Source organism: Strongylocentrotus purpuratus, unplaced genomic scaffold (genome assembly GCF_000002235.5).
Source record: "Strongylocentrotus purpuratus isolate Spur 01 unplaced genomic scaffold, Spur_5.0 spur5_scaffold_18, whole genome shotgun sequence".
Taxonomy (NCBI): domain Eukaryota; kingdom Metazoa; phylum Echinodermata; class Echinoidea; order Camarodonta; family Strongylocentrotidae; genus Strongylocentrotus; species Strongylocentrotus purpuratus.
Window position 1 is genome coordinate 30,933,971 of NW_022145603.1, and position 11,850 is coordinate 30,945,820.

An 11,850-nucleotide genomic window follows, 5' to 3' on the forward strand; every position below is an offset into this window, starting at 1 on the left:
TTTTACTTTAAATTTGAAACGTGAACTTGTCTAGCAATTTAAAATGTGTTTTTCAAATGATAATGATAATACATGTAATAATAAAATAATAATACTAATATATAACAGTGTGACCTCTCGTATTGTCTTTTGTTTCCCTTACCCCTATCACCAAATAGAACTGCCCTTGACTGTTTCCTTTGGGATCCTGTCCAAAACAGGATTTTGTTGATGAATAAAAAATAAAGATATAACGTCACTTGATTGCACACGTTACTAGCGAGAGAAAAAAAAATACACTGACTGTTTGGCTAACTGGCCGATTTAAGTTTGATCTTCACCACATCAACGCAATATATATGACACCTCCCCCTACTTACTTATCTAAACAGTTTCAAGTAAGTTGTATGGAAGAGCGGTAATTCGTTTTATCATAACATATATCATTCGTGTCGAGAAGAGTTATTGTTGAAACGATTGATTTGTAAGATTCACCGAGATAGTGGACTTTGATCATTTTCAAAAAGTTCATGACAATCACTGATGAGCCCCTGTTTAAATCAACACTTCAAGATGTACTATACTTTACATTTGATATGCCTCTGGTATCATTATGATGTGAACGTACTTTTCTTTCCTTTTTAATGAACTGCTTAAAAAAAAAATATACTAAAATAAAAGCTAAATAGTAACCGGTAATAGAAATGGTTCTAGGACACCAACCCCCTGGACATCCACTCCCCGGATAACCACCCCCAGTCAACTACACCTAGGGCAACCACCCTCTAGGACGACTACCCACGGGACAACTACCCCCAGACAGCTAACCCCAGACAACCATGCTCTAGGACAACTGCCCCGGGCAACTATCCTAGGGGGTAGTTGTCTAAGGGGGGTAATTATCTGGGGGTAGTTGTCCTATGGGGTTGCTGTCCGGGGAGTAGTTGTCCTAGGGGGTAGTTTTCTGGGCGTAGTTGTCCGGGGGTAGTTGTCCTAGGGGGTATAGTTGTCTTAGAGGGTGGTTGCCCTTGGGGGTAGTTGTCCTAGGGGTAGTTGTCCTATGGGGTAGTTGACTGGGGTTGGCTATTCGGGGTGGATGTCCAGGGGGTAGGTGTCCGGATACGAATAGAAATGCAAAATGTGCATTACTAACGCGATCGGTAATATCGGATTTTAGAAAAAATCCACCTTAGTTAACTTCAATAGCCATCTGCATCAGCAATTGAAATGTGAACACAATAAAGGCTTATACTCTTGTCAACGAGTTGGTTATTTACGACGTTGGTTGTATACCGATGGTAATAAGGACATTTAGATTTACACAACGAGAGCGTGGACTGCCGCGTGTGATATTGTTTTAAGGCACTGGGTCGTGCCCGGCAGTGCCTTAATAGGACGTCACATTATCTTAAAAGGATGTCACACGTGGCGGTCCACGTTCTCGTTGTGTAAATCTAAAAGTCCCTATTGTTATGAGGAAAAACTTGACTGCTAAAATGTCTATGTATGTCGATAACAATATTTTTTTTAAAGACGTCACTTTACACAAAAAGCTTAAGTTTTACTGTTGAGTCTTGAACATGTCTAACAATGGGAAATATGTATTTCAAATAATAATTTTGAAAATGTGCACCCCCCCCCTTCCCATACCACGTTTCAACTGCTAGGTATCAACATGAAGGTGGACATGATTATGATTACCTGTTCTTCTTCTTCTTTTTCATAGCAACTTAGTAAATAGAATGTAGATGTTGTCGTCCTCGTTGTATTTTTGTTGGTTTTGTTGTTGTTGTTGTTGTTTTCGTTGTTGTTGTGCTTGTCAGACATTTTTCTTTCGGAATTATACCCCTCGCATTATAAAAAATAATTCTTATCCGCCCTTAATGAGTTAACAGGGCAATTAGTTATGATTTTCACTGGATATGAATGTATTGAGTGGAGTCTAGTGTTCATAAACTAGTCCTCACACATTGTCTGGAAGGAAACTAAGAGCCACAGGGAGTAGTCTTGATACTCAAGACTCACTTAAAAGACCGTTTTATGAAGAGCATGCTGACATTTTCTTAAAAGACAAATTAGACGCAACATTGAGCAAACAAAAACAAGGAAGTATTCGATAAAGACCCGCTTCACATGCTGTATAAAATCTTTTCGAAACGGCAGGTAAGAAAATGCATAGGTCTGTAATTGTATATTCATTTTCATAGAAAATAACGTTTATTTCCTCGCTAATTTTTCTGTCCATAGGCCGCTGACTTAGTATTAATAATACAAAATATACAGAACGGTGAGCTCAAGAATATTACGGGTATACAAACTAAAGGTAGTCATGTAGCGTACTTGATTGAAGGCTACGCAACACTTAACAAGCTAATAATATATTGTATTTGACAAAACATGTTCGGAAAAAAGACTACTACGGATAGGTGACCCGAACGTCTAGCAAACTTGTATGTAGGTTACGTAACAATAGGTTAATATTTAATTGTATCCAAAATAACTGTATAGATAGGACAGCCGAAGACTAGCTACTAAGGAAATATCAGGTGATTTGGTCGTCTAGCAAACTGTAATGAAGGCTACCCAACAATAGGCTAATAATAGCTCCATGATAATACCATAGTGTAAACGTGAGACCGAACTTCTATCAATAGACTGATTGACTGATTCTCAATGCACATTGTCCGTAGAAGCGTGCGGAAAGGTCAGACAACTGTACAAACCTACTAGTATTCGTAATACAGACCTACTAGTATTAATACGGCGTGAACCCACTGTCTATTATAAGAGCTATATACTACATCGTTTGGGATTCATTCTACCCAATGCAAGCCTGTGATCAGACTTTAATGTTTCATTATTATACAAATTAATAGAAACGGTGATTAAAACTATAGACATGGCGAGAATTCCAAGCGCCGGTTTATTGTTCTCGGCTATCTTGTGCTTCGGACTCACTCCTCTCCCGGCTGCCTCGGGGGCGAAAATCATGCTCGCGATGTCGATGGTTTTAAACAGCGTTAGTCAGCATATTCTGTTTTCTGCTATCACGGAACCCCTGGTTGAACGCGGACATGAAGTCATACTCGTTACCCCTCAGTATAAGGTCACTAAGGGTCTCACTGAGGGAGCCGTCACTGGGAAGATCTTCTTTAAAACCAACCGGACAAAGGAGGAGATGGAGGAGATAGCTTCAGGCCTTCAGTCCATTGCTCTTGGTTTCAGCCAAGAATCCTTTACGGAAATCGTGGGTAGGATGCGGCAGATTCTCCCATGGTTCTCCGAGGGGTGTTTCCGACTTTTCGAAGACCAGGAGACGTTAGATCGCCTTAAGGCAGAGCAATTTGACCTGATCATCACCATGCCTCTCTGCGGATGTGATGCCTTGCTCGCGGAGTACCTCGACGTTCCTTTCATCGCGATGACTCCTCTTCGAAGGGCGCCCTTCTTTTCTGAAGACACCTTTGGCATCCCCGCTCCATCATCTTACGTACCGTTCAGCGGACTGACCACCTTCACCGATCAGATGACGTTCTTCCAAAGGACTGCCAATATTCTAATGCGTTATGTAACCGAGCCAATGTTCATGTACTTCACCCGTGTGGGTATGAGTCGGATTCAGAAGGAACATAACATCAGACCTGATCTGACCATTGATCAGCTTCTTGGGAAAGCTCAACTTTGGTTGTCTCAAGGTCACTGGGCTTTTGAGTTCGCTCAACCCATTGCACCAAACTACGTCACCATTGGCGGGATCACCGTTAAACCAGTCAAACCATTACCAAAGGTAAATAAGATTTCATTTATCACAACTGGAGGCTTTCGATCGTTTACATCATGTGACAGCCGTATACGACGGTATGTCTTTCTCTGTGAGGCTACCATGGTGTTAACGAAAGCCTTCATACCCATAGGAAAGTAAAAAGTATGCCGCAAATCTGCGCAGACTTGAAGTTTGCGGCAAAGAGTATGCCGAAGTATGCGGCAGAAAGAAATTCTGCTGCAGACTTGCCGCATACCATGACGCAGGAACAGTCTGTGGCAGATCTGCCACAGAAAAGTGGGAAATTATACAGTCTGCCGCAAGCCCAAGACGAAATTCCAATTGAAACCAATTGAACACCAATTTAAATTTCCATTGGTTTCAATTGGTTCCAATGGGACGGTTTCAATTGGCCCCATTGACCCCATTGGCCTAGGCCCAATTAGACTTTAATAGGCCCCATTAGACTTTAATGGGACCCCAATTGGTTTCAATTGGACCAATAGTGGCCTTAAGTTGAACTTCAATTGGTCCAATTGAAAACCTTTTAAAGTCTAATGGGGCCGATTGGTCCAATTAAAATCCCGTTAAAGTCAAATAGGGCCAATTGAAACCAATTGAAAACAATAGAAACCAATGCTAAATAGAAACCATTTGGACCAATAGAAACTAATATGACCAATAGAAACCAATAAGACCAATACAAACCAATAGGACCGATAGTACCAATAGAAACCGATGAGACCAATATAACACAATAGGACCAATAGAAACCAATAGGACCAATATAAACCAATAGAAACCAACAGAAACCAATAAAAACCAATAGATCTATGCATCTCATGAATATTCATTATTAATTTACACGTGTCACAGAAAGATACATTTATCATGATTTGTGAAGCAAATTATGACAATGCACATCAATTTTGTGATTTCTATTTTCCTTTGGCAATTATTAACCAATAAATTATTTTGTCTGATTATGTTACAATTGCATTCACGTTTTAGCAATAGATATATTGATTATATGATTACTAACCAAGAAACAACATGAATATTTAGTATATGTATGTGTACGAGCCTGGGCATTTTAAATGTTACTCTAATTGAATTCACTTCAAATGATAAGTGTGATGGAGTTTATGCAATTGAGATTAGAATATACGTAATTGGTAGACAGTTGCCAATATCGATTACGAAGTATCAGTAATTTATCACTGGTTTTTCTATCTGGATCGATTTACCAATTGAATCCCCATTGAGTGCCCCCATTGCATCCCAATCAATACCAATTGGCAATTTGGAGTACATGGAAAGTAACATATTTTGTTTTGTTTGTTTTTGCTGTTTATTTTTTGTGTATTTGTTCTGCTTGTCATTCATTTTCTTTCGGAATTTTGCCCCTCCGTTTTGTTTAAACTACACAACCGGTCAATATCTGCCCTGACTCTATTTCACAGGGCAAGCTATGATTTTCTGATAAATGAAAATGCATTGAGTCGAGTCTAGAATTCATCGACTAGTCCTCATTTGTCAGCAGGAAGGAAACCAAGATCGCGAGGAAGTAGTCTCTTCATTCAAGACCCCTTACAACATCTTTCGAGAGCACCGAAACGACAAAGCCAAAGCAGCAGCAACTAAACATTTCTTCTTCTTCTTCTTCTTTTTCTTCTGCTCGCAATACTCGGAAACTTTTCCAAACAACTAGCTAAGCTGTTATATTTATAGAGATGGACAGGTATTATTTTTTAGATGTTCAATAAACTCTTCCGAACTTAATTGTCTCTGCTCTTGTTGTTGGGGTGGTTGTGGTGGTGGTGGGCGGGTCACTGAATAGCTGGATTTGTGTTCGTCGATCCTCCAAATTTCATCATGGCTCGATCCAGCCATTGTACCGCTTCCGTGTCGCGCATCCAATCAGCTGATGAAATAACACACCCTCAGGCCCGAATTCACAAAGGAGGTTTGTCGACAAACCTTGGTTTTCGTACGTCATATGACGCGTTTTAACGCGTTTTTTTTACAAACCTGTTCGTTAAAGTTCCTATTGTACAGCTTCCGTATCGCGAGTTCAATCAGCTGATGAAATAACACACCCTCATCGTTGAAAGTTAAACTTGCAATTATTCCTCTCATTCTGTACCCCCTTCCTTTTGGACTGTAATGAGGGGGATCGCGATGAGCGGAGACACCGCCCTGTGTGTGGGATCGATGCGTGTGATATAGAAGAATACAAATAAAAAGGGGACAGAAACTGGACTAACCATTCATGGACCTACTCCACGTTCGAATGCAGGTTACACAACAGTTAATAGTATAATACTAACTGTAAACATCAGCTCAAACCTTCGATCAATATAGTCTATAATTCACCTGTACGCGTCTGGGGTGTTTCTTATTATACATATTGGTCAGTAGACGCATGAATAGGTATTTAATATACACCCGTATAGGATCCTAGCTTGCAGTTACAGGTGTTGTCTGAGATTGATTCTATTCCATAGCTGGTAACTTCTTGTCCATACTAACCTATGATCCGAATAACAAGGAAGGCGTACCCTTCTTTCTTGAGTATACAAATTGACAGAAACGGTGATTAACTAGACATGGCAAGGCTTCCAAGCGCTGGTTTACTCTTTGCGGCTGTCTTGTGCTTTGGACTCACTCCTCCCCCGGTTGCCACGGGGGCGAAAATCATGCTCGCGATGACGATGGTCTTAAACACCGTTAGTCAGCATATTCTGTTTTCTGCTATTACGGAACCCCTGGTTGAACGTGGACATGAAGTCATACTCCTCACCCCTCAGTATAAGGTCACTAAGGGCCTCACTGAGGGAGCCGTCACTGGGAAGATCTTCTTTAAAACCAACCGGACAAAGGAGGAGATGGAGGAGGTAGCTTCAGGCCTTCAGTCCATTGCTCTTGGTTTTAGCCAAGAATCTTTGATGGAGATCATAGCAAGGATGCGTAAGATCTTTCCGATGTTCTCCGAAGGATGTTTTCGACTTTTCGAAGACCAGGAGACGTTAGATCGCCTTAAGGCAGAGCAATTTGATCTGATCATCACCCTTCCATTTTCCGGATGCGATGCCTTGCTTGCAGAGTACCTCAAGGTTCCTTTCATCGTGATGACTCCTCTTCGAAGGGCGCCCTCCTTTTCTGAAGACACCTTTGGAATCCCCGCTCCATCATCATATGTTCCGTTCAGCGGATTAACCACCTTTACCGATCAGATGACGTTCTTCCAAAGGACTGCCAATATTCTGATGCGTTATGTCACCGAGCCAATGCTCATGTACTTCACCCGTGTGGGTATGAGTCAGATTCAGAAGGAACATAACATCAGACCCGATCTGACCCTTAATCAGCTTCTTGGGAAAGCTCAACTCTGGTTGTCTCAAGGTCACTGGGCTTTTGAGTTCGCTACACCCATTGCACCAAACTACGTCACAATCGGCGGAATCACCGTTAAACCAGTCAAACCATTACCACAGGTATAACTAGATAGAAAATGATTCATGTAAATATATTTGATTTTACATTATTCATCAGAAATACATGCAAATCATCTAAAACGTAAGAAATGTAATTGACATTAAAAAAGAATATCTCGAAACAGGATAAACCGAGACAGGACAAACAAAATAAAAAGAATGGCAACTGCATGTGTATATAATTGCGCACGTATTCATCCCAGGGGGTGCTGAAGGTGCCTACAAATAGTATTATATTACCCTGGATGTAGCCCAGCTGCCCCAAAAGCATTCAAGGAATACATTCCGCCTACCAGGTACCCATTTACTAACATGCACCTAGGTGGAGTGTGGCAAATGAAGATGAATGTCTTGCCAAAGGACAGTGTCGCTCGACGGGGCTTGAACCGCGAACCATGTGATCCACAGTCCGGTGACGTATCCAGTAGACCACGACACATTTATTTTGTATTTCATTTGGAATCTAAGACCAGATAGACTTCCTGTAGTAATGTATTTAAATGTATCTCCATGCCGTGGTGACGAATCTTTGAATCATTTGTTTCACACCAGGTGCTATTCGTATTTCGTTCTGGTGAATAATTTCTTAATGTCCACTTTCAAAATAACAACATTCGGCTGTTCAGGGCAATCCATCTTCTTTTTTCCATTTTCTTTGTATATTTATTTCTTTCTGTAAGGTAAGAATAATCTCAGACGAACTCTATTGCAATTCGTCAAATATATGTTTACACTGGGGGCATATGTACCATACATGCGTGAATTTAGAATAGATGATCAATATTCAATCAAGTCAATGTATTTTCTCTTTACAGGAAATGAACGACTTTGTCGAAGGCTCTGGAGATCACGGCATCATTGTGTTTACTCTGGTAAGATAGCCGACTGATTTTATTTTAGCATGGACCATACTACAAATTCATGACTCAACCCTAGCAATAAAGGGATTAGGGATATGTAATTCCAATAGAAAATGGGGAAGGCGTCACCTTTTTGAAAAAGAAATCTATAGTAAATCGCTCCATCCGCACACCTTACAGTGGGCGTCAACATGCATGTTGGTGATTGCGTCAACTCCCTCTATCAGGGGTGCAGTCCAGGATTTTTCGTTAAAACAAATCTTTAGAAAGAGGGCATAAATAACACAAATTATCTGAGAGGTAGAATTGGAGAACAAAAAACACGAAACGTATCCAGGGACACATTTAATTAGTTATAACGTCAAATACGCCCTCCTCCTTTAATATCCCTCTCCCTTTGTCGCTATAGTTGGATTAACCACTTTTTCAATTCAGTGCCCCCGAATTTACAGTAACTGATGATACTTTATAGCTCTTAGCTCAGCCGCAGTGGCTTTTCATTAAGGGTTGTCTTTTATAGTTTCTTTTTTGTTATTGGTGTTTTTTGTCTTTATGTTTTTGTTTTTGCGTTGAGGTTTTTTTTTTTTAATGCAATATGTTTTACTTCGTTTTTTCAGGGATCTGTTGTTTCATCGTTGATGAATGAGGATCTCAATGAAAAGTTGGCCAAAGTGTTCAGCGAGCTACCACAGAGGGTGCTATGGCGATTAAAGGGGACACGCCCACGTACCCTTGGAAACAACACGCTTGTCTCCGATTGGCTACCACAGAATGACCTACTTGGTAAAGACATAAATATGTTTATTTGAACTAATTTAGATTATTAATTGATTAGTTTTGATCATATACGTAGCAGCCATAATGCTGAAACAAATCGAAATTAAAACAGCATCGAATAGAAATCAATGAAATAAAGAGTTAATTTGCCTGATATGAAAATGAAAAGGGGAGACTAAAAAAGATAGATCTTGGAGAAAACATAACAAAATACAATAGAGACATGTGATTATCACTTCTTTATCATAGGAAGTATATAAACATTACATATTTGGCCGATTTAAATTATGCTAATGAAAATCGAAACTAATGATTAATTGCAATCATTAAAAGATTTTTTTCTATAATTTAATTGCAGCATATAAATAAGCTACTGATTTATCAAAATGTTTTCACATTTCACATCGAAACCGCAGGTCACCCCAAGACGAAGTTAATGATCTACCACGGCGGTGCTAACGGTATCAATGAGATAGTCACCCACGGAGTACCGGTCCTAGTCATGCCTCTAGCTGGTGATCAGATGGGTAATGCTGTCCGCATGCAAGCGAAAGGGATGGGCCTCGTGGTCGACAAGAACACCCTCACGGAGGAGAGCTTTAGAGAGGCCCTTCATGAGATGCTGGATAACCCCAAGTAAGTGTTTCCGGGTTAAATTTTACCAAGGTGTAGCGGAGCCTTTTGAGTAGTCAACTCTCATACTATTTATTTTCTTTCCATTTCAACACAATCAGCAAAACCTTTCAAGTAATCGCCTGGAAGCCAATTTCAATATTCTATGGTTTCTCCATAGAAACCAAGTTCGGATTACGTAATACGTTATTGTATTGACAAGGGTGGGACATTTCCTAACTAATAGGTTATTTTCAAAAATATTTGCGAACGTGTCGTTCAATAAAGGATTGTAATTAAACCAAAAATACTACACTTTATAATTAAGGGATTGGTTATATAGAACTGTCAACAGTTACTCACACCCATCACCCTCCCTTCCCCTCCCTTCACCCTCCTTTCCCCAAAGCCATAAGACCTAGAATATTTTCCCGCTGATTCACCACTAGCTCAAATTTAATGTATTCTCACAACCCCGCCTCGGTCGAGATACGCCACTGTATGTATCGGGAAACAACAGTGTAATTTACAATATATAAATACTTTTAATATGTCCAGTACTCACCCAGTGTGTCTATCATCATCTGCTCACCCTTTCCTCTTCTCTTCCTCCCTTTTCTTCCATCAGGTATACAACTAATGCGAAGAAAGCTGCCGCGATAATGAAAGATGAAATAGTTCCCGTCCGGGAGAAAGTTGTCTACTACATCGAACACATCTTGAAATTCGGTGGTGATCATCTTCGATCTCGGGCTCTGGAACTCAACTTCATCCAACGAGAATCGCTCGACGTCATGGCGTTCCTTGCGGCTGTCGTCCTCGCATTCATCTTCATTATACGATGGATCGTTTGTAAATGTTGTGGGCTATGTTGCAGTAAGCAACAAAAAGCTGGCAAATCTAAATCAGATTAGTTTAAGAATGTTCACCGGTTCGTGATATATAGAGTGTAAAACAGTAGGAAGGTAGTTTAGTGATTGATTTTTTTTTCTTCATCTTCTCTCATTTTGGCATTTAATAAACTCAAATATGCAATAGAATACCATAAAAAGTCGAGTGTATCGCGATTTTTTTCTTCTCGAAATCATTGACTCCTTAATTACTTAGTACGTGTATAAGATTTTATTTGACTATCTACGTGTATTATACTGTAGACATGTGGGGTAAAACTTGCTCATACATCCACTTTGACCGAAATTCGAAAAGAAATGTTCAAATTACTATAATCTTTGACTGGAAATGGCCCGAACATTTGTCGCACACATTAATAATTACCCTCATACAGGACAATGGTTTACCCAACATTAAACAAGTGATGTTTGCCTTGAAGGGTCTCATCATTAAATAGAAAGAGAGGGAGGGAGAGGGAGAGAGAGAGAGAGAGAGAGAGAGTGAGAGAGGGAGAGAGAGAGAGAAAGATAGAGAGAGAGGAAGAGAGAGGCAGAGAGAGAAACAAGGAGAGAGGCAAAAAGAGAGAGAAAGAGGGACGCAAAAAGACAGAAAAAGAGAGAGAGAGGGAAGTTACAAGCGATGACTATATGATGCAACTATCAGAGAATAAATCTTGGAAATATGTACCCCTGTAGAGAGAATGTGGATTTGAGTGCATGCATGTGGGCATGTAGGCGAGATAGAATTATAAAGTATTATTGATGTTCATTGATTTCACTTACATAGTACTATTTAGTAGGGAAGTATTTAACACGATCGCAATGACTTTCGGGAAATCAACCCTAAATTTCATTTTTTTTTTTTTTTTTTTTTTTTTTTTTATATTAAAAAAAAAAAACCCATTTCATTAGCCTTGTTCGATTCTTCTACTGAAATGTGCAAACATTACAGTAACGGGTTACGTAATGAGCATAGTCTGTCCAATCTAACTCCCTGGTCTGTTTACATTGAACTGGGTAATGACATAGCCCTCGATTCGTCTTCGTGATAATAATAACATAATAATAAATATAGGTTTTCCCGGCCAATTTCGTAAAAGCAGCAATCAATTTCATTAACGTGCATTCATGTTCGAGCAAATTTTCTCCACTCGTTGCTCCCCTGTTTCATTTTTCAACTTGTTGCATTCAATTTCGTTTCGAGGCACCGAATTTTCTAAACATGCACATTCAAATTTAAGCTTGGTTCAATCAATTTGGAAATGCGTAAGGGTCATTCAATTTCGGCAATGTTGAGTGGGAGGTGAATTCTTTGGTGAATTGCGGTTTCATTTTCGTCTATGGGCAACCTCTTTCGCAATCGGGTCATTCAAATTAAAACTAGACCTCATAATCATAGTATGAGGCTCGATGTTCATTCGTATATTCAGTATTTCATGTTCATTTATTTATTATTTTTCTCTATGATCTTT

General features: G+C 39.7%; 1 protein-coding gene across 2 annotated transcripts; it reads left to right on the top strand.

Moving 5' to 3' along the window:
* Positions 1 to 2,636: 2,636 nt before the first annotated feature.
* On the top strand, positions 2,637 to 10,539 carry LOC592958 (UDP-glucuronosyltransferase 2C1). Of its 2 annotated transcripts, none has more exons than XM_003729613.3 (5): positions 2,637 to 3,766; positions 8,055 to 8,111; positions 8,717 to 8,882; positions 9,293 to 9,512; positions 10,117 to 10,539. In XM_003729613.3, the coding sequence occupies exons 1-5, from the start codon at positions 2,879 to 2,881 to the stop codon at positions 10,400 to 10,402; spliced, it is 1,617 nt and encodes a 538-aa protein (XP_003729661.2). In that variant the 5' UTR covers positions 2,637 to 2,878; the 3' UTR covers positions 10,403 to 10,539. The 2 variants fall into 2 exon arrangements, with proteins under 2 accessions (XP_003729661.2, XP_797549.2); XM_792456.5 differs by lacking the exon at positions 2,637 to 3,766 and adding an exon at positions 4,913 to 7,239.
* The last annotated feature ends 1,311 nt before the right edge of the window (positions 10,540 to 11,850 follow it).

What these genes read in the sequence shown, in the direction of transcription:
- LOC592958 (XM_003729613.3), top strand. Translation starts at nt 2,879, where the DNA reads ATGGCGAGAATTCCAAGCGCCGGTTTATTGTTCTCGGCTATCTTGTGC. An exon ending in ACCACAGAATGACCTACTTG is followed by an intron (nt 8,883 to 9,292) that starts GTAAAGACATAA and finishes TCGAAACCGCAG; the next exon opens with GTCACCCCAAGACGAAGTTA. An exon ending in GAGATGCTGGATAACCCCAA is followed by an intron (nt 9,513 to 10,116) that starts GTAAGTGTTTCC and finishes TTCTTCCATCAG; the next exon opens with GTATACAACTAATGCGAAGA.